At 39.9% G+C, this 27,321-nt stretch overlaps 2 protein-coding genes across 2 annotated transcripts in view; one reads left to right on the forward strand and one right to left on the reverse strand.

The window, feature by feature from the left end:
• The window catches only part of klhl7 (kelch-like family member 7), a 399,517-nt gene that overhangs the window by 144,458 nt on the left and 227,738 nt on the right, over positions 1-27,321 (forward strand). The gene's annotated exons all lie outside the window — the stretch shown is intronic.
• On the reverse strand, positions 1,922-24,255 carry LOC311061333 (myosin heavy chain, fast skeletal muscle-like). The gene is made up of 41 exons (XM_084079933.1): positions 24,231-24,255; positions 23,543-23,583; positions 22,486-22,704; positions 21,691-21,834; positions 20,433-20,589; positions 20,303-20,330; positions 20,093-20,213; positions 19,880-19,972; positions 19,732-19,795; positions 19,520-19,618; positions 19,325-19,428; positions 18,738-18,876; positions 18,517-18,635; positions 17,417-17,566; positions 15,480-15,650; positions 14,882-15,194; positions 14,243-14,307; positions 13,858-13,945; positions 12,225-12,342; positions 12,016-12,139; positions 10,936-11,072; positions 10,406-10,661; positions 9,952-10,194; positions 9,665-9,841; positions 9,429-9,574; positions 9,236-9,326; positions 8,249-8,638; positions 7,888-8,014; positions 7,594-7,712; positions 7,296-7,492; positions 6,867-7,050; positions 6,602-6,767; positions 6,278-6,402; positions 5,844-6,152; positions 5,021-5,224; positions 4,809-4,934; positions 4,428-4,598; positions 4,129-4,233; positions 3,946-4,041; positions 2,128-2,256; positions 1,922-2,030 (listed from the first exon to the last, which is right to left on the reverse strand). The coding sequence occupies exons 3-41, from the start codon at positions 22,690-22,692 to the stop codon at positions 2,010-2,012; spliced, it is 5,823 nt and encodes a 1,940-aa protein (XP_083936059.1). The 5' UTR covers positions 22,693-22,704; positions 23,543-23,583; positions 24,231-24,255; the 3' UTR covers positions 1,922-2,009.

The following is a 27,321-nucleotide window of genomic DNA, read 5'->3' on the forward strand; positions in this document are numbered from 1 at the left end:
ACCACAATAGCTCACTGCGAAAAGACGCTCTCTGCGTCTGTGCAAAGGGTCCTAAGTTTAAGTCCCACAAATCACAATCCATCATTTTGAAGAATCTTGACGTTTTAAACAAGTCCTTATTGTTGCCTACACAGGACTAGTATAGTATCCATTCCCTACTGGTGTACGGGACAATAAAATGGCATACAGTGAAATGTAGAACTATAAAAGGAGGACTGGGATTTGAACATGGACTTTCCGTGCTTAGAGTCTGATCATCATGTGGCACCGCTAAAAACACCCAAATACTTAAAGGTAGGGTAAGTGATATTTTTTGGTTAAAACAAAAAGTATTTTGTTAAAAGGTTAAATCACTATATTCTGATAGTAATCATTGCTATAGAGTGTTTGTTCAGTAACAGGAGTCTCCCCGTCTCTCCAGCTCTTTAATAAACAGAAAATATTTTTTTCGGTAGGTGTCAAAATCTCAGCCAATCAGGAGAAAGTACCAATTTTTAAGCTTCATTTTTATAGGGTACACACACCGCCGGCCGCATAGCAATTTAGGGGGTCATGGCTCCCACCCCCCCCCCCCCCCCCCCCCGCCGACTGGGGTGTCCCTGCCCACCCGAACCCCAGTCTGTGGTAGCCGAAAAATCTTACTGTGGACATATTTGTCTGAAAATATTTTTTTGAAATGTTTCATAGTTTTAGAAATGGAAATGGTCAATGGAAGATTTTGAGTCCTTAAAACAGTCCTTAAAATGTCACTTTACTGTCATCTGGGGACCCCCTGGGGATCCACTCCCACAGGTTGAGAACCACTGGAGTATAGCAGGTGTTTTCAGCTTATTTTGAACCAGAGACCACCACCCTGACTATGAAACAATCTGGGTGGGGACCACTACTGTGTTGAGTGGGGAATGGGTGTGGGCTAAGACTAACACAACCGATTAGCCCTGGCCTACAGTAGCCTACTTATAAATTGGTGGGTATGCCAGTGTGGAAAACCCACTCTCATTCACATAGATATATCTAGCTAAGTAGTTGCAGAGGGTAAAACAAATATTAAAAAACCTTCTACCCTAAAGAATGTTTGTTCTCCTTTGAGTGTGGTTATTTAAATCACACACAAGGTATAGCAATAAGCAATTGGGTCTTGAAGGGTTGTCAACAGATGTATAATGTATAGCTTCTCTATTGGGAATAACTGATTTTCAAGCTAACAACGTGTTGCATCATGCTACAATTAATATATTATTTTTAAAGAATATATCTGGCACAAAGGATTGTCCAAATTCATTCACATACTGTATAGGGTATATTACTCAGACATTCAAGGTTGAAACTATTTGCACCATAGGCCTACATAAAGGCCTGTTCATACTGTTGATAGTCTGTTCATAAATTATTTCCATTCATATATCTTATTAATTGGGAGACCTTCCATTATAGAAAAGATAATTCAACAACCTGATATGGGCAATATTCACCATATATGTCTTAGGAAACATACGCTAATGCTGGTCAAATCTGTTCTGTGTGTTATAAGATCAATTCATAGCCATCACATATTGGTGAATGTAATCAAAATAACAAATATAGCCAAAATAGCTACCTTAAAATTCAGGTCTATACAACCGATATGACTTGATATAACTGACATTGCCTTGCCTACAAGAAAGTTATCTGGTTGGTCGCTATGTAACTATATACCTGGTGGTGTGTTTCATTTTATTTTACCCATTTTTTTTAGAATTGAAACATTATGCAGGCATTGACTTCCTTGGCCTACTGACATGCAGCATGCACAAGAAATTTGGTGCTGATGATTAGGGCAAGAAGTTTGCAAGACACACAGACAGACAGATAGGTGAAAACATAATCTCCGGCCCTGGCCTTCGGCCTGGCAGAGATAATGAAAACAACAATTAACAAAATATGAATATTTATAATGCTTTATTGAATACATGCAGACCTAATGCGTCATATTTTATGACGTTTTAGGGTGAATTCTTGGATTGAAGAAACTACTCAGCAGCTTCTTTTCCCTGCGAAAAGATGAATACAGTTAGAATAGCATTCAACACAATTAGTTAAATCATAATGTGCCTTTTCATATTGCATTATATACAGTATTTTATTTACCTTGCTGTCACGACTTTTAGCTCTCATCTTGTTGACTTGGGATTCAGCGATGTCAGCACGCTCCTCAGCCTCCTCCAGCTCGTGCTGAACCTTCCTGCACTTGGTCAGGTGAGAGTTGGCTGATTCCTCCTACAATATGATAGAGATGGTTCAAAGCCATTTCAGGAAATTGTAAAGTGTGCTTGGTTGCAGTGGCCCATGTTGCATGTTAATGTACGTGTCTTGGGTCTACAGGAAGGAGCCTTGACATGTTGACATTCGGGCGTGATCATGACTGGGTTCCTGCACGGCACCCAGGTAGACATTTTTCAATGGCACCTGGGCAATGCAGTTTTATCATGATGCCTAAAAACACACTGCATGCGTGTGCAGCGCTTATGCGCTGTGGACTCATGGAACATCAGCGCCCACATGTTAACAGGCCACAGCATCCACACATAACCTGGCTCTCTACTATGGTGTGGCTGCCGTGCTACGCCAATCTAGAGATTTGTGTGGAGACAAAGTCTGTTGTCTCAGTCACTGCTACTAACTACAGTATATCACCTTTAAAAACATGTTTAATTATGAAGAAGAATAGCTACTTTAATTATTGACATTAAAAACAAAATGCAATTTGTAAGGAGCATTTAATCCAGAAACGCATGTGTCTTTAAAAATAAATATATATATATATATATATATATATATATATAGACATAAAACATTTAGAGAATCACATATTATAGCAGGATTTAGAAGACATTTGTGAAGACTTACACAAATTTCCATGATTTTTCAAAAATAGCAGATCTACAAGCTCATAGTGTGGCACTCAGTGCTGCACTATGAGCTTGTATATCTGCTATTTTTGAATAGCTAAATGAATCTTAAAATGACAGATGCTTTCCCAGATTGAATGTTAAATAGCTCTGAGCTCAAGAGAGAGAGATGAGACACACACACACACACACACACACACACACACACACACACACACACACTGACAGAGAACATGTCCGTGCTAGGCTGACTTCTGCGTGAGGATCAAAGAGTATAGCCATTACTACTCGACTAGCAGTTGAATAGACTGTTAACGAGCCAATCAGCCAGAACATTCCACAGCTGTGAAGAGACAATAGCGGGCCATCAGAGGTACTCGCTGTAGCGAGTGGTGGAGGGGGGAGAGCTGCTTGGATGCAATTTAAAGTGCGACTCTATGTCTGTTACATGTAGTATCAATTTACTATTTTTAAAAGTATTTTGCGGGCCGCCATGGACCTTTTCGCGGGCCGCCAGTTTGACAACCCTGATTTATATTGTGTTGCTCAGCGCTCACATAAAGCACCTAAATAGACAGTGAAGAACACGCTGTGGCTGGTCATGTTCACATCATACCAGCATTATACATAACTGATTCTTATGATTCCATAGTGAGGACTTGAACCCTAGCATCCCTATTTATGGGCATGTCATGTCATAACATGTGCACATTCAGTGAAAACAGGCGAATATTCGGCAAAAATAGCACATCCTCAAACTTACGATGCGTCATGAGCTTGTAGATCTACAAGCTCATCTATGTATGTATGAAACATCTATGTTTCCGGCAGAGAGATTTGGTTTAGAGGTAAAAAAAATAGCAAACCTAGTATAGAGTCCTGGGGGACCCCAGTCAACGAAGCATATACTGTTATAGGGCTTAAGTGGTTCAGAAAAGGATTCCTATGATTCTTTAGTGTGGTTGATTATATCATCTATATAGCAACCACACTAAGAAACATGATTCATATGATTCCTTAGTGTGGTTGCAAAAAAAACACGTAATCTTTTTCTTACCGCTTCCTCTGACTGTCTCTTGTAGCTCTTGACCTTCAACTGCAGTTGGTCTACCAGACCCTGAAGCCTGGCAAGATTCTTCTTGTCCTCTTCAGTCTGAAGTGAAAGTGCATTTATAACATTAATTGTATGTTCATGCAATCTATTCATTTTGTCACTGAAGTGAACATGGTATTACAGTACCTGGTAGGTCAGCTCCTTCACTCTCCTCTCGTACTTGCGGACACCTTTAACAGAATCTGCTCCACGTCTCACTTCAGCCTCATTCTCTGCCTCCAGTTCACGCACCTTCGGAATTGAATGATGCACAAGGAAGTTATTTCTTCTTATTTTATTGTCCATGACTATAACACCTTCAGAATTGAATTATGCACTATGAACTTATTTATTCTTATTTCATTGTCTGTCATAGACAATGAAATAAGAATAAATATATCTGGTTATAGTCATTATAACCAGTGTTGAAGTAAACTACATCTTACCCTTGACTCCAGTTTCTGGAGCTGCTTCTTGCCTCCCTTCATAGCCAAGTTCTCAGCCTCATCTAGACGGTGCTGCAGGTCCTTGACTGAGACCTCCATGTTCTTCTTCATCCTCTCCAGGTGAGCACTAGTGTCCTGCTCCTTCTTCAGCTCCTCAGCCATCATAGCAGCCTGGAATGTCATTGTTGCATTGTACAGTATGGTACGTTAATATGAAGCATGACATGAGGATATCTAACAGATAAGGGTAGGACATCCTAACTTACATCAGTGATGGCTATGAAGATATTTAATAGATGAGGGTAGGACAGGACATCCTAACTTACATCAGTGATGGCTATAAGCATTTCTAATAGATAAGAGTAGGACTTTCTAACATACATCAGTGATGGCTTTCTTCGCCTTCTCCTCAGCATTCCTTGCTTCTTGAAGACTGTCATCCACTTCACCTTGGACCTGGATCAGGTCAGCCTCTATTTTCTTCTTGGTGTTCAAAAGGCTTGTGTTCTAAAATAGAGATTCAGTTTTATCAATGTAAGTATGCATGACCTGTATGTTCAATATTTGATGTTGCGAGTTTTTCATTGACTTACCTGGGAGTGCAACAGTCCACCACGTTCACTAGCATCCAATAGTTCTTGTTCAGCCAGTTTGCGGCCTCTCTCTGTCTGTTCCAGAGCCACTCTCAGCTCCTCAATCTCTGAAGTCATGAGGCCATTCCTACGCTCCACCATGGCAGCTTGTTCCTTCAGATCTTCTTGACTTCTGACAGCATCATCAAGGTGCAGTTGGGCATCCTAAAACAAATCATAATAGTCATAATCAGAGAAATATCAGAATGCGGCCACTCAGCATATCTTTAATATAATTGCCTTTTATATCCATTTGAAATCTTGTTTTCCTTGTTTCTTGTGTTTTTTTCCCATAAAAGAATGCCTTATTTTTTACAATGCCATGTAAAAGTAGTGAAAATAGCAGATCTACAGGCTCACAACGCACCCTAAAATAGAGACAACAGCTTGGAAATGATTATGTCTTTCTGTGGGTTTTATGAATATTTAACACATTTTTCGAGCTTGTGACTAAATAACATCTACATTGGATCCATTTGGAACAAAGATTTATTTCATTTCTTGAAACGTAACGGTTTTGGACATAATAGGTCTCTACCCGACATCGACCTATATGTGTGAAAATCTCACATAACAAAGAGGTCTCTGTATCTGTGCAAGACATCATTGTATAAGCCATATCTCCAAAACTGGTGGGTCAAACCAATATGTCAAATTGTAGCTATGATTCCCTGCTTTCATATGACATGAAAGGACATTAAATGCAAAAAAATGCTCAATGACAATGAATGTCCTTATTCACATCCAGTCACATTATGTCTAACTAACTAAGTATGTTTTGCACCTTAAGCTGTCCCTGGATGTTCCTGAGTTGCTTCTGGGCCTCAGCAGCCTGGCGGTTGGCGTGACTCAGCTGAACCTCCATCTCGTTCAGGTCTCCCTCCATCTTCTTCTTGACCCTCAGGGCATCGTTTCTGCTCCTGACCTCAGAGTCCAGCTGGCTCTGCATGGAGTCTATCACCCTCTGGCTGTTCCTCTTGATCCCGTCCATCTCTTCATCCTTCTCTGCCAATTTCCTGTCCACCTCACTTTTGATCTGGTTGAGCTCCAGCTGGACACGAAGAATCTTGGACTCCTCGTGCTCCAGAGTACCCTAAAATGTAACACAGGATCAAAATGTAAAATGCACCTACGAATGTGATTTGTATTACTCCACTATTGGTACAAAATCTAATATAGCGACAATTTCCTTCTTCATCTACAACCTAAAAGTCTTACCTCAGCTTCCTCCAGGGCTGTCTGGATCTCTGACTTCTCTGTCTCCACCTGTTTCTTGGTCTTTTCCAGCTCATGGATGTTCTTTCCAGTCTCACCAATCTGTTCAGTCAGGTCTGAGATCTCCTCTGCATTGCATTAATGATACTGCATTGATTAATATCTACTTTAAATATTAAACACACATGAACCCAACTTTGAGATAACCTGATTAAAATGAGGACCCATTTTGACCAGTTAACAAACAACAGCCTTGGCTCAAAACAAGCTGTCAAAAAACATCGTAGCAAAACTGCTATTGAAAGAAATATGTAGAGAAAGACTCACGTTGCAGGTTCTTGTTCTCACGCTTCATGGTCTCCAGTTGGTCCAGAGACTCCTCGTAGGAATTCTTCATCTTAAACAACTCAGTGCTGAGAGAACGAGACTCTTTCTGAGTTCCCTCCAGTTCTGCCTGCCCCTCTTCAAATTTCTGCTTCCATTCTGCCAGGACCTGCAAACCATTTATAATGACATGTGTAATTTACTCCACTTTATGGAAGCTAAAATCATTATGTTTTAAAATAATCTACTGTACAGTATGTCGAGGCACCTTATCAAAGTTCCTCTGTTTCTTGTCAAGGTTGGCAGCCAAACCATTGGCCCTCTCCACATCAATCATGAGGTCTTCCACTTCACCGTGGAGTCTCTGTTTGGTTTTCTCCAGAGAGACGCACTTGGAATTCACAGCCTCAATTGCCTCCTCAGCTTCCTGAAGACGCTGGGCTAGCTTCTTCCTGTTGGTCAGTTTTGAATGCAATCAAATCATTGTGGGTAATATTTTGTATAAAGAATGGTACCTGATAGTGTAAAACACTGATCACTTACTGTGTATAGTGAGTGGTACCTGATAGTGTAAAACACTAATCACTGTATAGAGAGTGGTACCTGACAGTGTAAAACACTGATCACTGTATAAAGAGTGGTACCTGATCACTGTATAGAGAGTGGTGCCTGATAGTGTAAAACACTGATCTCTTACTTAGAGTCCTCCAGCTCCTCAGTGCGTTGGACAGCATCAGTCTCATACTTGGTCCTCCACTGAGCCACCTCACTGTTGGCCTTGGACATTCCACGCTGCAGTTCTGCCTTGGCTTCCTGTTCCTCCTCAAACTGCTCCCTCAGAAGGTCACAGTCATGGCGAGCTGATTGCACACCATGGGCAAGGGCATTCTTTGCCTGATAAAAGGAAATTGACAAAATAATGTCAACTGAACATAATAACACAAAAATATAATACAAGGCATGTTTGTAAAAAAAAAAAAAAAAATGCTCCTCACCTTGACCTCCTCTTCAACATGTCTCTTCAACTCCTCAATCTGTTGGGTGAAGGCCTGCTTGCCTCTGGAGAGCTGTGAGACAAGAACCTCTTTCTCCTCCAGTTGACGATTAAACTCACCTAGTTAGAAATTGAAATATTCTTTAAAAAAAGTTGTATCATCTTTGTTGGATACATATTCGTAAAAGGCTTGGGATAACTGTTAATCAAATCCTCATCTCTAAATAAATATAGAATTTGGTACTATTGACAAACCATGTAAAGTAGACCTTACATGGTTTACAAGAACATTTACCATTTTCCGTCAACAGTCTTGCTCTCTGAGCTCCAATATCATTTATCTGGCGAACATTCTCATCACTCTTGGTTTTGACTTCACTGAGTTGGTCCTCAAGGGTGCGGCACATCTTCTCAAGATTTACCTGTTAATTAACAACGGACATATTCAATTAATGATAGTGTGACCTACATTTATTAGGTCATGTTTACAGCTGTTCAATATTCCAAAAAATTGTCTCAATTGTCAATTGGGTACTTTGTTTAGAAACAAAACGCTACAATTGGTGTCAGAAGTGGGATCAATCAGAGCATTTTTTCTTTTGTATTATAGTTAGTAGAATAGAATCGTAGAATTATCCATAGACATTCCATTCTACCTTTGCCTTAGCGACAGACTCCATGTTGCTGGACAGGTCATCGATCTCCATCTTGTATTCGCTCTTCTCCTTCTCTAGTTTCTGCTTGACACGCTGGAGGTTGTCTATCTGTTCACCCAGCTCCGCAACGCTGTCGGCCTGTTTCTTACGGAGAGCAGAGGAAGTGGCCTCGTGCTGCAGGGTGGACTCTTCGAGGTCACGACGCAGCTTCTGGAACTCAGCCTCACGCTTCTTGTTCATCTCGATCTGAGCAGCGGTGGCTCCACCAGCCTCCTCCAGCCTCTCACTGATCTCCTCCAGTTCCCTGGAGAGGTCAGCTCTCTGCTTCTCCACCTTGGCACGTGCAGCACGCTCTGCCTCGATCTCCTCCTCTAGTTCTTCAATACGAGCCTTTTCAAAATGAAGGATATTAGAATAACATGTGAAAATCCTGATTTACTCAGAATTATTATTAAAAGATTTAACCACTTGAGCCCTCGCGTCCCTAGTTTTGGCACGTCATAATAGGCAGACATTTGGCAAAATAGCACATCTACAAGCTCACTACGCGTTGTGACGTGACACGTTGTGAACTTCAGCAGTGTTCGGGTTAGGGTTAGGGATCAGCAGTGTTCGGCAAAAAGATTTGGTGTAATGGGAAAAAAGGATGGGGCCATGTATAGACCCATGGGGGACCCTGGTCAACTACAGTAAGTATAATAGGGTTTAAGTATACACCCATGGGGGACCCTGGTCAACTAAGTATATAGGGTTTAAGTATACACCCATGGGGGACCCTGGTCAACTAAGTATATAGGGTTTAAGTATAGACCCATGGGGGACCCTGGTCAACTAAGTACATAAGTATAGACTCATGTTGGACCCTGGTCAACAAAGTACATAGGGTTTAAGTATAGACCCATGGGGGACCCTGGTCAACTAAGTACATAAGTATAGGGTATAGGGTTTAAGCGGTTCAACTTTAGATTTGAAAGAAATTATAAATACCTGGAGTTCTTTGATCTTCTTCTGCAGCTGAGACCCCAAAGATTGTTCATCCTCAATCTTACTCAGAAGCTGGCTTGTTTCAAACTCCTTCCTGTGGAATACAGTACATGACATTTAACATTGTTATTATTATTAATTATGAATATGAATCATTATTAATAATAATAATAAAAACTGTTGTGTTCCACATTACTTCTTTAGCTTCTCGTCTGACTGCTGCTTGTCATTCTCCAGGTCCATGATGTTTTCCTGGGCCAGTTTCAGATCACCCTCAAGCTTTCTCTTGGCTCTCTCCAGGTCCATGCGGAGCTTCTTCTCTTGCTCCAGAGAACCCTCCAACTGCAAAATGATTAAAAACAACAATGAATAATTCAGTACAACAATAAACATAATGTGTTCAAAACCTCTTGATTCACTTGATGAACTCACATCATCAACTTGCTGCTCAAGCTTGGTCTTGGCCTTGGTCAGAGTGTTGACTTTGTCCTCCTCTGCCTGCAGATCATCCAAGGTCTGCTGATGGGCCTCTTGGAGGGCCTTCTTTTCCTTGGTCAACTTCGCAAGACCTTCATCCTGAGAGGCCATCTCCTCGGTCAGGTTCTTCACCTGAATAAGCACAACATAACTTGTATTATAAATTGATAAGACAACTAATAGAGTATGAACCTTGTTCATAGAGTATAGAGTGTATGATCATAAAGTGTATAATCATGAACCTTGTTTTCAGTGGCGTGTTTCTCCTTCTCCACTTTGGCCAAGGTGAGCTCCAGGTCATCAATGTCCTTCTTGAGCTCAGAGCATTCATCCTCCAGCTTCCTCTTCTTGGCGGTCAGCTCAGCATTAATCTCCTCCTCGTCCTCCAGTCTCTCAGTTGTCTCTTTGAGTTTTGCCTCCAACTGGATCTTACTTTTAATAAGACCCTCACATCTCTCCTCAGCATCGTTCAGACTATCTTCTCCCTTGTGGTCAAAAATAAATAACATAAGGAAACATGTCAGTGTAGTGACCCCGGAACAAGACCCGGCTACAAAAGCTCTGCCAATCGAGCTTATCTCTATGCTCTTAGCTCTTGCATCAGCATTTTGTTCAGGACGAACATATGAGAAAAGATTCAAGCTAATATTATAGTACGATTTGAGCTACAAAACTTCCTTGCAGAAATGTACTTACCGATGCGGCTGCCATTGCCAAGTTATTCTTCTCCTGCACCAGGGACACCATCTTTTCCTCCAGGTTCTTCTTGGAGGACAAGGCAGAGGCCAGGTCAGTCTTCATCTTTTCATAATTCTCCTTCATGTTCTGCAGCTCCTTCTCAGTCTCAGCGCTCTGCAAGAGAGGCTTGATCTTGAAGTACAGCGTCATCCATGGCCAGTGTTTCACGTTGACGAATGAGCGCACGTTGAACTGGATGGTGAAAATGGCATCTCTGTTGGGAAAACGGTTCTGGTAATTTAAAAACGTGTACCTTGAGAGAGGGGTCTTCAACGTTTTTAGGAACTAGGAACTTCTGGGAACTCAGATTAGGGTTCAAGTGGTTAATGTAAAAAAAAAAAGAAAGAAAACATTTTCCACACAAATGTTCACACAAAGATTTGGCAGCCCCCCTGTAGCAACTCTGAGGACCCCCCGGACCCCCTGTTGAAGACCCCTGCCTTAAGAAATTGGAACTAAATATGACATTAAATTATGTCAAAGCATACCTCCGCTCCATCATCTTTATAAACTCAACCCTCATGATCCAACCTCTGGATTGAGACTGAATCATGGTGACCAGTTTAGCCAGCTTCTCATCTCGCATCTCCTCCAGCGCACCCAGCAGACCAGCTTTGAAGAACACCTGCATAGGATATTACATATTATATATGTAGATAATCGCCTGGAAAACAACTTTTGGTCCTCTCTCAATAACGTTACACAAGGTTCACAGCAGTGTTGATTTCGTCGACTAAAACTATGACAAAAAATGTTCGTCGACTACCTTTTTTCACTGACTCTGATTCGCTCTGAAAATAGCAGATCTACAAGCTTGTAGATTGGCTATTTTCAGCATGCAACCAAGTGTAAAATCAGACATTGCAGCGCCTACCAGGCCCACCAAAATACATTTTTGTCAACTGTATATCTAATCGACTAAAATCTCATGACATTTAGTCGACTAAAACTAGACTAAAACTAAAACATTTCAGATGACTAAAATATGACTAAAAAGACTATAACTTAAAGGCAAACTAGGTAGTTTTTCAGATATATGTGTGTACACCCCCCCTCTCCTCTCTGACAGGAATCAAAGTGATTGCTGACTTTGATGCATTCATTGATTAGAGAGAGCACTAACGAGTTTGACACTTTTATGGCCCAATCAATCAACTCAGTGCACAACCCCTTTGAAGTTCAAAGGGATCAATTAAGAGCTCCGACCGAGCCCCCCTCTCCCCCCACAGACTTTTAAGTCCCTGCAAGGGGTGAATGTCAATATAAACAGTGGAGTGTCAACATAAACAGTGGAACTAAACCAAAATACAGCCAGAGGGATGTGTCTTTTTAAGCATAATTATATAGTATGTGATAGAGGGAAAAAATGCTAAATAAATATATATATATAATTTAGGCTCAAAGTTACCTGGTCTGCCTTTAAACTAAATTAAAATTTGCTGTGAAAATCAACACTGGTTGGTGATGTGTTTACCTTGGTGTGTCCAAACTTGTACTCATCATGAGGTACAGTGTGTTTACCTTGGTGTGTTCAAACTTGTACTCATCATGAGGTACAGTGTGTTTACCTTGGTGTGTCCAAACTTGTACTCATCAACGGAAACGTCAATGGACCCAAGAAGCTTCTCTGAAGCCTTCTTATTGTCCATGAACTGGCCCGGGGGAATCGCGGCGGTGTTCAGTACTGTGTACCTGTTTAGCAAAAGTTTCATGGTCATTTTGCATGCCTCCCGTTAATAGTTATGGAACTAAAACCTGAAAATAAAGGATTGAATACCTCTGCTTGAAGTCAGCGTATGGGATTCTGCTGGGGTAGCCCTTCCTACAGATCCTGATGCCCTCCAGGACACCGTTACACCTCAGCTGGTGGATTACCAGGAAGTTCTCCATCAGGCCTGTAAAGATGTTGCTTCATTATTATTATAATATATATATATATATATAAATGGTAAATGCTGCATTTGCATAGCGCTTTTATCCAAAGCGCTTTACATAGATTGTGCATTACATTCACCCATTCACACACACATTCATACACCAATGGCGGAGGAAACCATGCAAGGCACCAACCTGCTCATCGGGAGCAATTAGGGGTTGCTCAAGGACACTTCGACACTAACTCTGGGGGAGCCCCCCAGCCCGGGATCGAACTGGGAACCAGTTCACTCTACCCGGCCACTCTACCCCTGAGCCATATATATATATATATATATATATATATATATATATATATATATATATATATATATATATATATATATATATATATACACACACACACACTATATACACTATGTTATTCCCACTATTTATTATTCTGGGATCGCTATATATATATATATATATATATATATATATATATATATATATATATATACACACACACACACACACTATATACACTATGTTATTCCCACTATTTATTATTCTGGGATCGCTATAGCGTTCACACTATGTTATTCCCACTATTTGTTATTATGAGTATTATTATTATGCCCGTTTTTTGGTCCGTTTTGTGACCGTGGATTGGTCAAGTGGATTGGTCGACCGTGGATTGTGACCATGGATTGGTGGATTGGTCACGTGATATCACAACATGTAATATAAATAAGTAAGACGGAATTCATCAGGAACGGTACTTTCTAGTGTACTTTCTAGTGTTCCTGAAGCGATTACAGGCCTGGAACAGTACTTTATAGACATTAATAGTCATTATTATTGTGGGATCGCTTCAGCGATCACACTAATGTTATCTTCATTAGTTATTATTATTATTATTATTATTATTTATTTTGGATTGGTCAAGCTTCACGTGACATCACAATATGTAATATAAATAGGTAAGACAGAATTAATCAGGAACAGTACTTTCTAGTGTGATACTATCAACATTCTTAACGATCCCACACTGTTTCTTCAGGAACAGCACTTTCTAGTTAATTATTATTACTCAGACCGTTTTTGGCACCTATTATTAGTGTGGATTGGTCAAGCTTCACGTAACATCACAATAGGTAATATAAATAGGTAAGACAGAATTAATCAGGAACAGTACTTTCACACAGTAGTGTGATACTATCAACATTCTTAGCGATCCCACACTGTTTCTTCAGGAACAGTACTTTCTAGTTATTATTATTATTATTATTAGTAGTAGTAGTAGTAGTAGTAGTAGTAGTAGGACACAATAAGGACAAGTTGCATTAAACATTAAATGACCACCTCACCATCATCATTTAAATTCTTATTGTCTGTGTTTACCTGGAGTCTTGGACTCGTTGGGAATATATATATATATATATATTTATTTATTTTCTTTTCTTTTTTTTTTTACTTGTTTGGACTGGATATTAAATTATATGTGTAATAAATTAATAATATGTATTATTATATATATTTTCTGTGTTTACCTGGAGTCTTGGACTCATTGGGAATCAGGCAACGCACAAAGTGAGGATGAGTGCTCCTTAGGTTGGTCATCAGCTTCCCCAAGTTCTCCTGTCGAGACATAATAAAGAGCCAAATAGGTTCATTATCAGTTAAAAGTTGTACAATATTGTACTTTTTCCTTCACAACAATTATTTGAAAACTTTAGTTACTAGTTACTTTGCAGATTTAGATCATTATTCAAAACATTTAAGCAAAACATACAACAAACGTTAAGCCCTTTTTTATTCTACAGCAATTCAAGAATAGCTGATCTGCTCACAATATTGTTTATTTACAACACGAAAATATATTGTGCCTATTAGTTACATGTCTAGATAATGTTGATAATTAATAAATATTCTTACCCTGAAAGCAGCAGACACAGTCATCATGGAACCACCCTTCTTCTTCTTGCCTCCTGCCGCCGCTCCTTTGTTAGAGGAAAGTTACATAGTGCAGCTTTAATATCACAAGTTGATGATTTTACTGTCAAATAATGTCATTATTTCATTAACTTGGTAATTGATTTGATTAGATATATTGATTTCCCTTATTTATATTTGGGGGGAGGATAGAACACAGCCAGCCAGCAACTGTTATTACCTTCAGGCTCAGGTGGGGGATAGAACACATTATATTATATTATAATATTAATAAACATACTTTCAGGCTCAGGAGGAGGATAGAACGCATTGCATTATATTATTATATTAATAAACATACCCTCAGGCTCAGGAGGAGGATAGAACACATATTATTATATTATTATATTAATAAACATACCTTCAGGCTCAGGAGGAGGATAGAACACATTATATTATATTATTATATTAATAAACATACCTTCGGGCTCAGGAGGAGGATAGAACACATTATATTATATTGTCATATTAATAACATACCTTCAGCCTCAGGAGGAGGATAGAACACATTATATTATATTAATAACATACCTTCAGGCTCAGGAGGAGGATAGAACACATTATATTATATTAATAACATACCTTCAGGCTCAGGAGGAGGATAGAACACAGACAGCAGCTTCAGTGAAGACTTCTGGTACAGTTGCACCACAGAGTCGTTGAGGGGATCCTTGTTCTTCTCTAGCCAGCCATTGATGTTGTAGTCCACCACACCGGCGTAGTGCAACAGGGCGAAGTGGGGCTGCATTGCCTCAGCCTTGCCTTTGGCAGGCTTGGGCTTCTCAAAGGCTTTGCACTTTCCAAGATGCTGATCATAGAGCTTGGCCTTGAAGGTGGTGTCTGAGGCCTTTGGGAACATGCACTCCTCTTCAAGGATGGAGAAGATGCCCATGGGCTTTGTGAAGGAGACAAAAGACAAAACACCAAAAGCAAAAACTTAATGCAATGACAAAAACAATATTAAAGACGTGGTGAAATGAAAAATACGGGTTTCACATTTTCAGAGCATACACAGACACGGTCATAATGAGGACATATCTATCATTAGATGCCAGACATTTGAGAAAAAAACAATATATTTTTTGTATTCTTTCAGACAGTAAACATTGGAGGTTTGCGAGATTTTCCATCAGACACCCACTTAGGAGAATGCAGATGGCCAGGTCCATGATGTACCTACCTTCTCAATGAGCTCAATGCAGACGGCCAGGTCCATGCCGAAGTCAATGGTATCCCAGGGAATGCCCTCTTTCTTGTACTCTTCTTGTTCCAGTACAAACATGGTGTGATTGAAAAACTGTTGCAGTTTCTCATTGGTGAAGTTGATGCACAGCTGCTCCAGGGTGTTGAACTGTAGGTGGACATATCATTACTTTAATCTTTTAACCCATTAAGACCTGCCAATTCTACAAATGTCTTCTGAATCCTAACAAGTTTTCTGAAAAACCTATATTGCTATATATCTTTGTTGTCGGGCAGAACCTCTTATCTCCAGATTATTATTTTTGGGTGGTGTAACCGCCCCTATATGTGGGGTTTGGACATCGACATTCGCTGCACTGTGATTGGCCACCATTGTACCCCCCTAACCCTGCACCGTGATTGGCCACCATTGTACACCCCTAACCCCTACACATTCTATACTTTTCTTTAAGTGAGCTTCCATCACTGTGATGACCACTAGCTGCAATGTGATTGGCTGACTCTATTGGCTGACTCTATTCAGGACTGTGATTGGCTAGCGAAACACATGACACATAGCCCTATAAATAGGACTATGCACTTAAAAAAACACATTTATGTTTTTTTTTAAGTGAGTCATGTGATGACCACACACCGCCCACTTCACACTGGGTGTGATTTTTTGTGTTTTTTTCATAAATTAGCCTTAATTGTACAAAAACGCCTAAAGTATCATTCATAGTCGGACGTAAGGATACGTAACGAGCGCTGGCGCTCCTTACGTTGACGTTTTTGTCTCCCCCTCCGTCAATTGCGGCTCCAGTTTTTCCGTCCGTTCAGTCGACATTCACCGTCAGCCCGACGCACGTTCACTGCGTTTTGCCTGTAGTACCACTGGGCTACAATGCTAGTTTCATAGCATTGTAACCTGTTGCCAGATTTTGTGAGAGAAATAAGTAACCAGGTCTATGAAAACAAGCCCAAAAGAATCGACTAGGCCACATATGAACAGTGGTGGAAAAAGTACTCAAATGTTTTACTTAAGTAAAAGTATCACTACTCCAATGCAGAAGTACTCTGTTACAAGTAAAAGTTTGGAATTAAAAATGTACTTGAGTAAAAGTACAAAAGTATTGGTATCAGAATGTACTTAAAGTACCAAAAGTAAAAGTACAAAAATGTTTGAAAATAGCCGATCTACAAGCTCACAATGCGTCGCGATGCGACACGTTGTGAGCTTGTAGATCGGCCTATGTATAAAATAGGGCTAAAGTGGTTAATGTATGTTTCATAATATCATCATTTATATCTGAAAAGTAACTAGTGACTAAAGTTTTCAAATAATTGTAGTGGAGTAAAAGTAAAACAATATTTGCCTCTGAGATGTAGAGTAAAAGTAAAAGTATTGGAAATTGGAAATACTCAAGTAAAGTACAATTACCTCTTTACACCACTGCATATGAAAATAGCAGATCTACAATATATATTTGAGAATCACTGGTTTAAATAATAATTGGCCCAAATAAGCAACTACACTTTAGAAACAAGGCCAAATAAAACCGCAACCACCAATAAAAAAATGCTTGTTTGTTTACAAGCAACTATACAGAAGAATAAGCCCAAAGTCGCTTATAATAAGCAGACATGGCAACGTTGGGTACGTGCAATCTCTCTCTCCTGAGCGACCATGCATGTGTCCGTAAAGAACGGACGGAATCCCTCACCCCGTGACGGACGTTTCAGACCCATCTAGGGACTATGAACGGGCCTTTACTTACACAAAGGAGACTCTTTGCGTCTCCTACCGGAGAGACCGCCGGTTAAGTATTGGCTTAGGAATGCGATAAAAACAAAACAATATCCATCAATTCAATGCTTCATGGGGCGTGTAATTGATTGAAAATAAGTCATTTTTGGGGTGAAGTCCATGCTTACATCAAAGATTTCAAAACCAGCGATGTCCAGCACACCAATGTAGTAGTTTCTCTGCTGCTTGGTGTCCAGCATCTCGTTGATCCTGATGACCATCCACAAGAACATCTTCTCATAGATGGACTTAGCCAAGGCACCCACTGAGTTCATTACCTAAGGAAACAGTTATTTGTTAGACCGTTATTAGTAGGGGTGTGAATTGTTATTACATTTCTTCCAAAGAAGTATACATCCATGCATTTTCCACCCCCATTTAGTGTGGGTATAGCACTGCGGTCACCCACTCTGTTGAAATGAGACATGTGAATTGTTACGGGATTTGTTTTGAATATGATTACTTTTTTATGACTTTAAAATGTTGAATGTTAAAATGTGTGTGTATTTAATTGTTTATAGTTTTTACCAACCACCTAAGCTTCCAAGTGAAGGAGCAGCGGTTCTACTCAGTGTGGTCTGTCATTGTTTCTTTGGCAGTGTATAATACTGTACATATAATATAACAGAGGTTCAGGCCGAACGCGCGCACGTGTGTGTGTGTGTGTGTGTGTGTGTGTGTGTGTGTGTGTGGCAACGGCCGTCGTCTTATTCGTATCCACGCATGCGCTGTATATCTGGAAAAATGTGACGCATGTGATCGCGTAGGATCACTAATAAGGATTGCGCAATAATGTAGTTTCATACGAATAAAAAGTGTACGGTAAATATGAAAGTTGCTAGCAAGAAATGTAGGGTATTGGATTTCCCATGGCATACATTATTATTTGAGCATAGTGTGGAAGCAATTGCACTGCTGGTGTGCTAGAAGAAGGTACACGGATAAACGATGATGGTGACGTCCACCCAACCACAAGGCAATTTTAATATAGGATGGCTACACAATGTGTAGTTTTTATGGGTAGCACTACTGTCAAAATATGTCAGACTGCAATTAAGTCTGGCCAGAACTCAAAAAGATATTAGAGTTCTAATGGTATGTTGAGTCAAGAATATAAGGTGCGTATGAATTCAGAACAATAAAATATATTAGAGTTCTTTGGTATGTCATGTATAAGAATATAAGGTGCGTATGAATTCAGAACAATGAAATAAAGTAACTTTCTCACCTGTCCCACAGTCTGTCCCTTGGTGACGTACTCGTTTCCAACCTTCACTCTGGGGTAGCAGTAAGCCTTCAGCATCTCTGCTGAGTTCAGACCCATCAGGTAGGCAATCTTGTCAGCCTCTAAAATATGTCACAAAGATGTAGATTATAGAATGTATTAAAATACAATACTTATGATAAACTATTGATTGTTTTCATTCCTTGGCTGAAGATGCAGCTCACCCTCCGTGCCATCGGGCTCAGCCTGCTCCTCACGCTGCTTCTGTTTGAACTTCAAGACCCCATGATGCATCACTGCACCGGTGAACTTGTAGATGTACAGCTTCTCCTCACCAGTGAAGCCCAGGATGTCAATAGCATCCTGTCCATCAAAAGGTTGAGATTAGAACATTCATTACATTAACAAACATCACTTTAGATCGATGTCAGTAGCATACATGTGTTCAAAAGATTGACATTAACACATTACATTAACAAACATCCATCTTCAATTCGATTATTGGGCGAGCGTTAGGCGGGAGGAGTAGGACGAAGGCCCTACGTCCTCCTGGTGGGGGCTCCTCACTGGCAGGTGAGTCAGTAGGACACAACAGCAGTGACCACATAGAAATGTGTGTGGAGAGGAATTAATAGGCATAACAACTAAATTGGGGAGAAAAAGGGGGTAAAAAAAATAATTGGCTACTCTAAATTTAGGGGGGGGGGGGGTGACCCACACTTCATGACCATAACAAACATGCATTGTACTTGCAGAGGGACTGACTGTACACTGACTATTAGAAACCTATTATAAAAATATGTTTACTGACATCAGTGGCGTCCAGCTCCTCTTTGTCATTAATGCTGGCCACAGTGATCTGACCCATGCTGCACAATGGGAAGTCATAGGGGTTGGTGGTGATCAGACACATGTCTGAAAAGGGATTAAAAGTAAAAGGGTGAACATTTGTTTTTATTAATTCATTGATGTAAATCGCCACATCATAAGTCTATTTTCAATTTACCAATAATGTAAGCTTTGTGACCAGTCATCATCTGATAGAAGATATGATATCCTCTCTCAGCAGGCAGCTGGTAGGTCACTCTGGACTTCTCCAGCAGATCTATAAGGGTTGTATTATTATTATTATTATTATTATTATTATGAATAATAATAATAATATTGTTATTATTATTATTATGTACATAAGTCATCATATGTTAATTTCATACTTACATGTCTCAATATCAGCACTGGACAGTTTACCACTATTGTTGAACCAGATTCGGATGAATTTACCCTGTTTCATGAAGCACAATTTGTAAAACATCCCTCTACATAATGATTGCAGGATTTCTCATTACATAATTATTTTTGCACTTACAAAGCGAGAGGAGTTGTCATTCCTCACAGTCTTGGCATTACCATAGGCCTCCAGCAAAGGATTGGCTGCAATAATCTGATCCTCCAGTGACCCCTAGACATCACCAGATTTAGAATTCGGTCAGAATTCTTATACATTGAATTGCTATATTGCATATAAATTATTTATGATCAAAATGTGTAATTTGTCCAAGTTTAAAACCTGTACAAATACCTTGATTTTGCCGGCACCGACTGGTGCTTCCACCTTTACTATACCAGCACTAGCTGCTGCTGTTGCAAAGTACTGGATGACACGCTTGGTGTTCACAGTCTTTCCAGCACCGGATTCTCCACTGGTTATAAATGCACACATTCAGAGAAACGCAGTTAGTGAATTTGATCTCAATGTTCTTTTTTTATGCTTAGTAGATGAGAAACTTACGTGATCAAGACAGATTGGTTCTCATGATCTGTAAAAAATGTAAAGCAAATGTACTTTTAGTCATGTAGCCTATACAGCACAAAACCATTATAGTTATATATTTGTTTGCATTGTCTTGACCAGTACGTACCCATCAGCATGAACTGATAGGCGTTGTCAGAGACAGAGAAGATGTGGGGTGGAGCCTCCACACGCTTTTTGCCTCGGTAGGCATTTACGACCTGCTGGTCGTACACTGGGAGCCACTTGTAGGGGTTCACAGTTGCACAGAACAAGCCAGAGTAGGTCTGAAGGGGACAAGAGAGAGAACATTATAATAATAATAAACTTTATTTGTATAGCACCTTTCATGACATGAAATGAAACTAAAAGTGCTTTACAGAGCAAGAATAAAGCACAAGTGCTTTACAGAAGAAGTACACATATAACAATCAAGCAAAAAATAAAATAAAAAACATAAAACAACATTAAACAAATAGCAAAAAAGGCAGTGAACCAGGCACAAATAGTGAGGACATGAATAACAACACAGAGATTTAAAAATCAACTAAAAGCAAGAGTGAAGAAATAGGTCTTGAGCTGTGCTTTAAAGCTATCTACAGAGGCTGCCTGTCTTAGGTCTAATGGGTGTTGTCTATTCCAAGCCGTCGGCCTGTAAAAGCAGAATGCTGGAGTAATATGTTCTCTCATCTTAGTTTTAGTTAAAGCTCTGGCTGTAATCTGTAATAACAACATGCACTGAGCACCTCACATATCTGGGACCATGGATCACTAGGGCTGTGGGGCAATGGCGGAAAGTAACTAAGTATGTGTACTCAAGTACTGTACTTATGTACAATTTTGAGGTATTTTCTACTTTACTGGAGTATTTTCAATACTTTTACTTCTACTCCACTACACCGCAGAGGCAGATATTGTACTTTTTACTACACTACAATTATTTGAAAACTTTCAGTTACTAGTAACTTTGTACATTTTCATTATTATCACAAAACATACATTAACCACTTCAGCCTTATTGAAACTTTGGCTCTTTGAAAATAGCTCAATGCCTTCCCATGTCCTCTCAGAATATGGCATCTTATGGGATCTAAACACGGATGCGATACTAGGTTCGGCCACTGTACATATCTCTATGGTAAATCTGTGGCGCTGTTCCTCACAAGTTATAAAAAAATATATATTTTTTTGGTAATGTAAGTAAGAGTCATGAGTTGACAGTAGCCTACTTTTCAAGGGATTTAGGGCTTGCTGCAAGCTGATATATATCAGCTTGCAGCAAGCCAATATATGATATATTGTCATTTCTTGTTTCTCTTTTCTTTGCTATTGACAGCTCAGAGCAGATTGCTGTACTGTTCTCAGAGTCAGCAGGTATAAAATCTTACATAGATCATCCACGCTGAATAACGCTCTTTGAGGTTATACAGGACAGTGGCTTCAGTGAGGTGGGTCATCATGGCCATGTCCTCAATTTTGTCATACTTGGGAGGGTTCATGGGGGTCACATCCTCCTCTTTTACAGTTCTTTCCTAGACAATAAAAAACAAGAAAACAACTTCAGAAAACTTCAGAATGTATTGTATTTGCAGTTGTACTAGTGCCGCTATTTGATATTAGATACACCCAGTGGTGGAAACTAAGTACATTTACTCAAGTATGTACTTAAGTACAATTTTAAGGTATTTTTTACTTAACTTGAGTATGTCCAATTTTCTATACTTTTACTTAGTAACGTATTTACTATACTACTACTATTTCAGAGGCAAATATTTTACACCACTACAATTATTTGACAACTTTAGTTACTAGTTACTTTGCAGATTTTGATTATTATTACAAAACATACATTAACCACTTCAGCCCTGTATACATTTCGGCCGTTTGAAAATAGTCGATCTACAAGCTCACAATGTGTCGCATCGTGACGCATTGTGAGCTTCTAGATCTGCTATTTTCAAAAGATTTTTATACATTTTGAAAACTTGTGAAACGGCACATTCTGCATAATGAGTACTTTCTACTTTTGGTACTTTAAGTCAATTTTGATGCCAATACTTCTGTAGTTTTAAATTTTGACTTCTGGACTTTGACTTGTAACAGAGTATTTTTAGATTGTGGTATTGATACTTTTACTTTAGCACTTTTTCCACCACTGGATCCACCTCCACCTATATACGTACCGTCTGGGTGTCGACCACTTCCACGGTGACTTTGTTACCGTCCCTCGATATAATCTTACACTTGAGGTACAGCTCCTTGACGTCGGCCACATATGCTGCCGTTTTGGCATCAAAGGCTGAAGCCTGAGCCTCCAGTCTCTCCCTCTCTGACTTACGGAGGTACGGGGCGGCCTTGCCGTACTGCTCCATCTCGGCGTCCGTACTCATGGTGGCGGCTTCCTGTAGACAGTGTTGATTGTGACAGCAAATTTTGATTTAGTTTTTTTTAGGACATTAGTCCTTTGAATATTTTTTTCATCTGAAAGGATGAGCAAATATCATACGATTTTAGTCGACTAAATCTACAGTAATGTTTTTTTTAAAGATATTCTGTTGGGCTTTTTCTGCCTTTATTGATAGGAAAATAGGCTGACAGGAAATGGGGAGGTGACACACAGCAAAGGTCCTCGGGATCGGGAGTCGAACCCGCAACACACTGACAAGTTTGATTACCAGCACATGTGGTATGCGCCTGGACCACTAGCGGGCACCCTCTACAGTTGAATTTGTCGACAATAATGTATTTTGGGGGGCTTTGATGGCATCCTAATGCCTGATTTTACGCACTGTTTGCATGCTGAAAATAGCCAATCTACTAGCTTAGAACGCGTCGCAGCGCAACACGTTGTGAGCTTGTAGATCTGCTATTTTCAGAGCGCAACACCCGAGCGCAACCAAAAATAAAATGGACTTGTCTTTTAGTTCTACTAGATCTCTTCTCCACTAGTCCCTCCCTGACATTTTAGTCTAGTTTTTATTTGTTGATGAAAATGTCAATATATTTAGTCTTAGTTTTAGTCATAGCTTAGTTCTTATTTAAGTTTTCGTCAGTGAAAAAAGGTAGTCGACAAACATTTTTCGTCATAGTTTTTAGTCGGAAAAAAAATCAACACTGCTGTAGACAGGAATAAAGATGGCGTTGATGCCTTTGCTGACTTGTGATCTGAACAGAGATTTGTAGGACTTCTTTAAGACTAGTTGTGTTGGTTAGTTTAATAGAAAAAGGATGAACACTCACTTTTCCCCTCTATACGCAGCTGGAACCTTCAAGTGCAATTCCTAAGCGTGTGTGTGGGAGGGGCAAACATACAAACAAAAATAATGAAATACAAAGTATGAAAAGCCTTCGAAATAACACAATAAGGGCAGGCAGAATAAAGGTAAAAAATATGCAAATGTGCAATGAGGCACAAGGCATATAAATGAGTAAGAGTAAGGCATAATCATTATATCATTTTAGGATAACATGTGTGTTTGCTATAGCAGAGACACTGATACTAAAGCAGCAATAGTAACAGTAACTAGTATTTATCCTAAAACTGCTAGTAGTCACAACAGTCACATACCTTAGTTGTATCTATATATTTTATATCAGCAATAACAGTTTTTCTAACTATAGCATTGATAGTAATATTCAACAGTAGAGTATATGTACATTGTGCAATGTTGGATTGATCACACTATATGAGAAGACTACATTTTCTATGTGTTAAATGCTACATACATTAGGTAAGAGAGAAAAAGCTCAAAAAGCATACGTGTTAGTTATATTCATGCCATGAAATTAAATTATATTTGTATTCTATTATTATAGAATTCTATTATATTCTAATCTATTCTTATGCCATTATATGAATTCATGTGTCAGGCAGTTAGCATCTTATATTTATTTCACTATAAATGACAGCTAAACAAGTCTCACTCACCTCCCAAATGGAACTCTGAAATCCTCCTGCACTCAAATCATCTCACACCGGCCTCATTTATATAGAGAGTGTATTGCTTGCTATGCTGACACTATTAGTAGGGTCATGCCTTTAAAAGGATTTAATTCAGTATCTGTTGACATGCATTGTTGACATGTATTGTTGTCTCAATCCTATTAATATACCATGGTATGCAATTGTACTGTATTGCCTACCTTCAACCTTGTCACCATTGGTACCACTTGTAAGACATTTATGACCTTCATGCCAGTTGCTCCCAATAGAAATAATCAGGGTTTGGCAGGGTGTTGGGTTTCTTCATTGGCGTAGAATTAAATGTTAAATGTGATCTTACTATTCAGATTATGTTTGATGAATGACTGCCTGTTGAGTATTGTGTTCTGTATTGTTACCCCGGCTACATTGAAAATGAGGGCCTGCCCCTCAACTCTGAGTTTAAATAAAGGTTATGACCCCGGCAGTGGGTCAGGGGTAGAGTGGTCCGGTCGAGCGGCCAGATGGGAACTGTGACCGCGAGGTTCCCAGTTCGATCCCGGGGTCCCCCAGAGTTAGTGTTGAAGTGTCCTTGAGCAACACGCTGAACCCCTAATTACTCCCCTAATTGCTCCCGATGAGCAGTTTGGTACGTTGCATGGTTTCCTCCGCCATCGGCGTGTGAATGTAATGCACGATCAATGTAAAGTGCTATAGATAAAAGTGCTATATAAATGCACCATTTACCATGATGATGATTAAGGTTGATTTTGCAGATCGGATCCATCTACAGAGCTGACACAGACATGACACATGTCTGCAACCAAATATTCATTAATCACTTTCAATCTGGTGTCAATACCCCCCCCCCCTCCCTAAATTGGCTATTTCTGCTATTTGTTTTTAAATGGGGCTTAACTGTTCACTGAGGTGAGGGGGGGGGGGGGCAGTTAGCTGGGGAAAGACATATTGAAGAGGTGGGTTTTGAGAGCGGTTTTGAAGGTTTGGATACGTTTATCCATCAGGGTAAACATATAATGGAACATACTGTACACATATGTGGGATTTATGTACACAATCAAGCAGAGAAGTAGGCTACTCAGAGTTAATGTAGCAATACCACAAGGTAGAAATACTGTTACAAGTAAAAGTCCTATATTCAGTAATAGTACAAAAGTATTGGGATTCAAATACAGCATACTTTTGTCTGGCCACACGAGGCTAAGTCAGGTGACCCACAAACAATTCAACTTCCCCACACAGTGTCCTTGTCCTTGTGTGACTTGAGACTATCTTCAGATACACACATGAAAGGAAACATGCAACACGACACTACTACACACTTGCACTTTCACAGATGGTGAATGCTATTGGACGCAGCTGGGCATTGTGTCTGCACGAAAGGTTCCTCATCAGTCATTGCTGTCTACAGGGCACGGGTTGCCCCGGGACATAGGGCATAGCAGTGGTAGCCATTTTCTGATCAACATATAAATGTGAAAGCCGCAAAACAAAGGGTATTTATTAAATATAGTATATCATAATTAAATATTCCCCACGATTATCACTTGGGGAGGGCCAAAGAAAGGGTATTTCTCTCAAAGGGAGGGTCATGACTTTCAGCAACCCTTCAATTTAAACAACGAACCGTCGCTTACTGTAAACTTTGGTCATTCAACTCATTCAGAACTTCACAAGTAACTGTGTTTCATACATGATGTGCCTCTTGACAGAGTGTGTGGACATGTCAATTAGCTGATCCTCTTCTGTAGTAGGCTAGTTAAGCTTGAAATACTTTTGGAATTAAAGCACAAGCCTCCTCAAATGAACACTGATAATTTTGCAGCCAATGCTGTAAAAAGCAACAGACAGGGGCCCTCAAAACAGACAAATATCTCTGAACAACCAGGCAGTAGAGAGGGTGACCTGAAATGGTAAGTTCAGTTTATGCTGAAGGTCAAGGCTCAGCCATGGGTTCATTATTTAAAGTGTGGCCAAACAAGCACGCCTCCCCTATGTGTTGATGGCTCAGATATATACCTGACCTTCATCAGACCAGTCCTGGAATATGCTTCACCTATTTGGGCAGGACTCCCAAAACACTTGTTCCCCGATCTGCAAAGTCAGCAGAGAATGTGCGGCCACATCATTGGGATACCAACAGATTCCTTCCCTACTCTGGAGGAGAGGAGAGAGAAGGCCACTGAAACATACTGTATACTTTGGCTATTTAAGCCTGATCATCAAGGCCCAACTCCGGTGGGCAGGTCATGTTGTCTGAATGCCCTCTATGGGCAGCTGAAGGAGGGACAGCGTGGCCTGGGTAGACCCCTTCTCTGCTTCAGAGACACACTGAAGGCCAACCTCAGGAGCTGCAACATTGATGCAGCAAACTAGGAGGATAAAGCTGCCGACAAGGAAAGGCATGGAGGCACCAGGTTACCCAAGGCATGAAGACCTTCGAAACAGGCAAGAGCGGCATCAATCCAAGACAAGAGAAACCGCAGGAAACGTAGACCTCCTACCTCAACATTGGACAAAACTCCCTGCAGCATCTGTGGAAGACTGTGTGCCCCAGGGATAGATCTACGCTCTATCGCTCTAGAGGAAATAACTGCCTGTCAACTCATCCGTCGGATCGCCGGGAGACTCCACACCTTTATCACACACACATACAAACAGTTTTGGATGGTCTAAGTTTCTCCAAAATAAAATAATGCATAAAGAAAAATAAATGTCATTTCACTGAGTAGAGCATCTGTGTTGCAAGTAACAATACTTTTATCTGCTTATTTCAATCTGCAATGTTGCTACCGCTGCACCCTAACCCTAAGAGCATGTGACAATAAAACACCTTAATACTGTGGCATTCTAAGTGCATGTAATAATAAAACACATTATCTTATTGAACCATAGCCTTGAACCATGCATTTACAGTACATCACTGTACAATAATATTTAATTAGAGGGTCTTTGTGGAAAACGATAAGCAATATTGTCACATCATCAGGTTTCTAAAACAAAGCACATTCACTCAAGTAGGCTACTACTAGTACTAATATTAAGAATTAGAATTTGAATCAAATACCTATAGGGG

The sequence above is a fragment of the Gymnoscopelus microlampas genome (genome assembly GCF_963454915.1).
Source record: "Gymnoscopelus microlampas genome assembly, chromosome: 15".
NCBI lineage: Eukaryota > Metazoa > Chordata > Actinopteri > Myctophiformes > Myctophidae > Gymnoscopelus > Gymnoscopelus microlampas.

Excerpts from the sequence above, each read along its gene's own strand:
- LOC311061333 (XM_084079933.1), bottom strand. The coding sequence starts at position 22,692 with ATGAGTACGGACGCCGAGATGGAGCAGTACGGCAAGGCCGCCCCGTAC. Across the intron at positions 19,619-19,731 it reads CAGTGCTGATATTGAGACAT|ATCTGCTGGAGAAGTCCAGA; the intron begins GTAAGTATGAAA and ends CAACCCTTATAG. Across the intron at positions 8,639-9,235 it reads AGAAGATCAAAGAACTCCAG|GCTCGTATTGAAGAACTAGA; the intron begins GTATTTATAATT and ends CATTTTGAAAAG.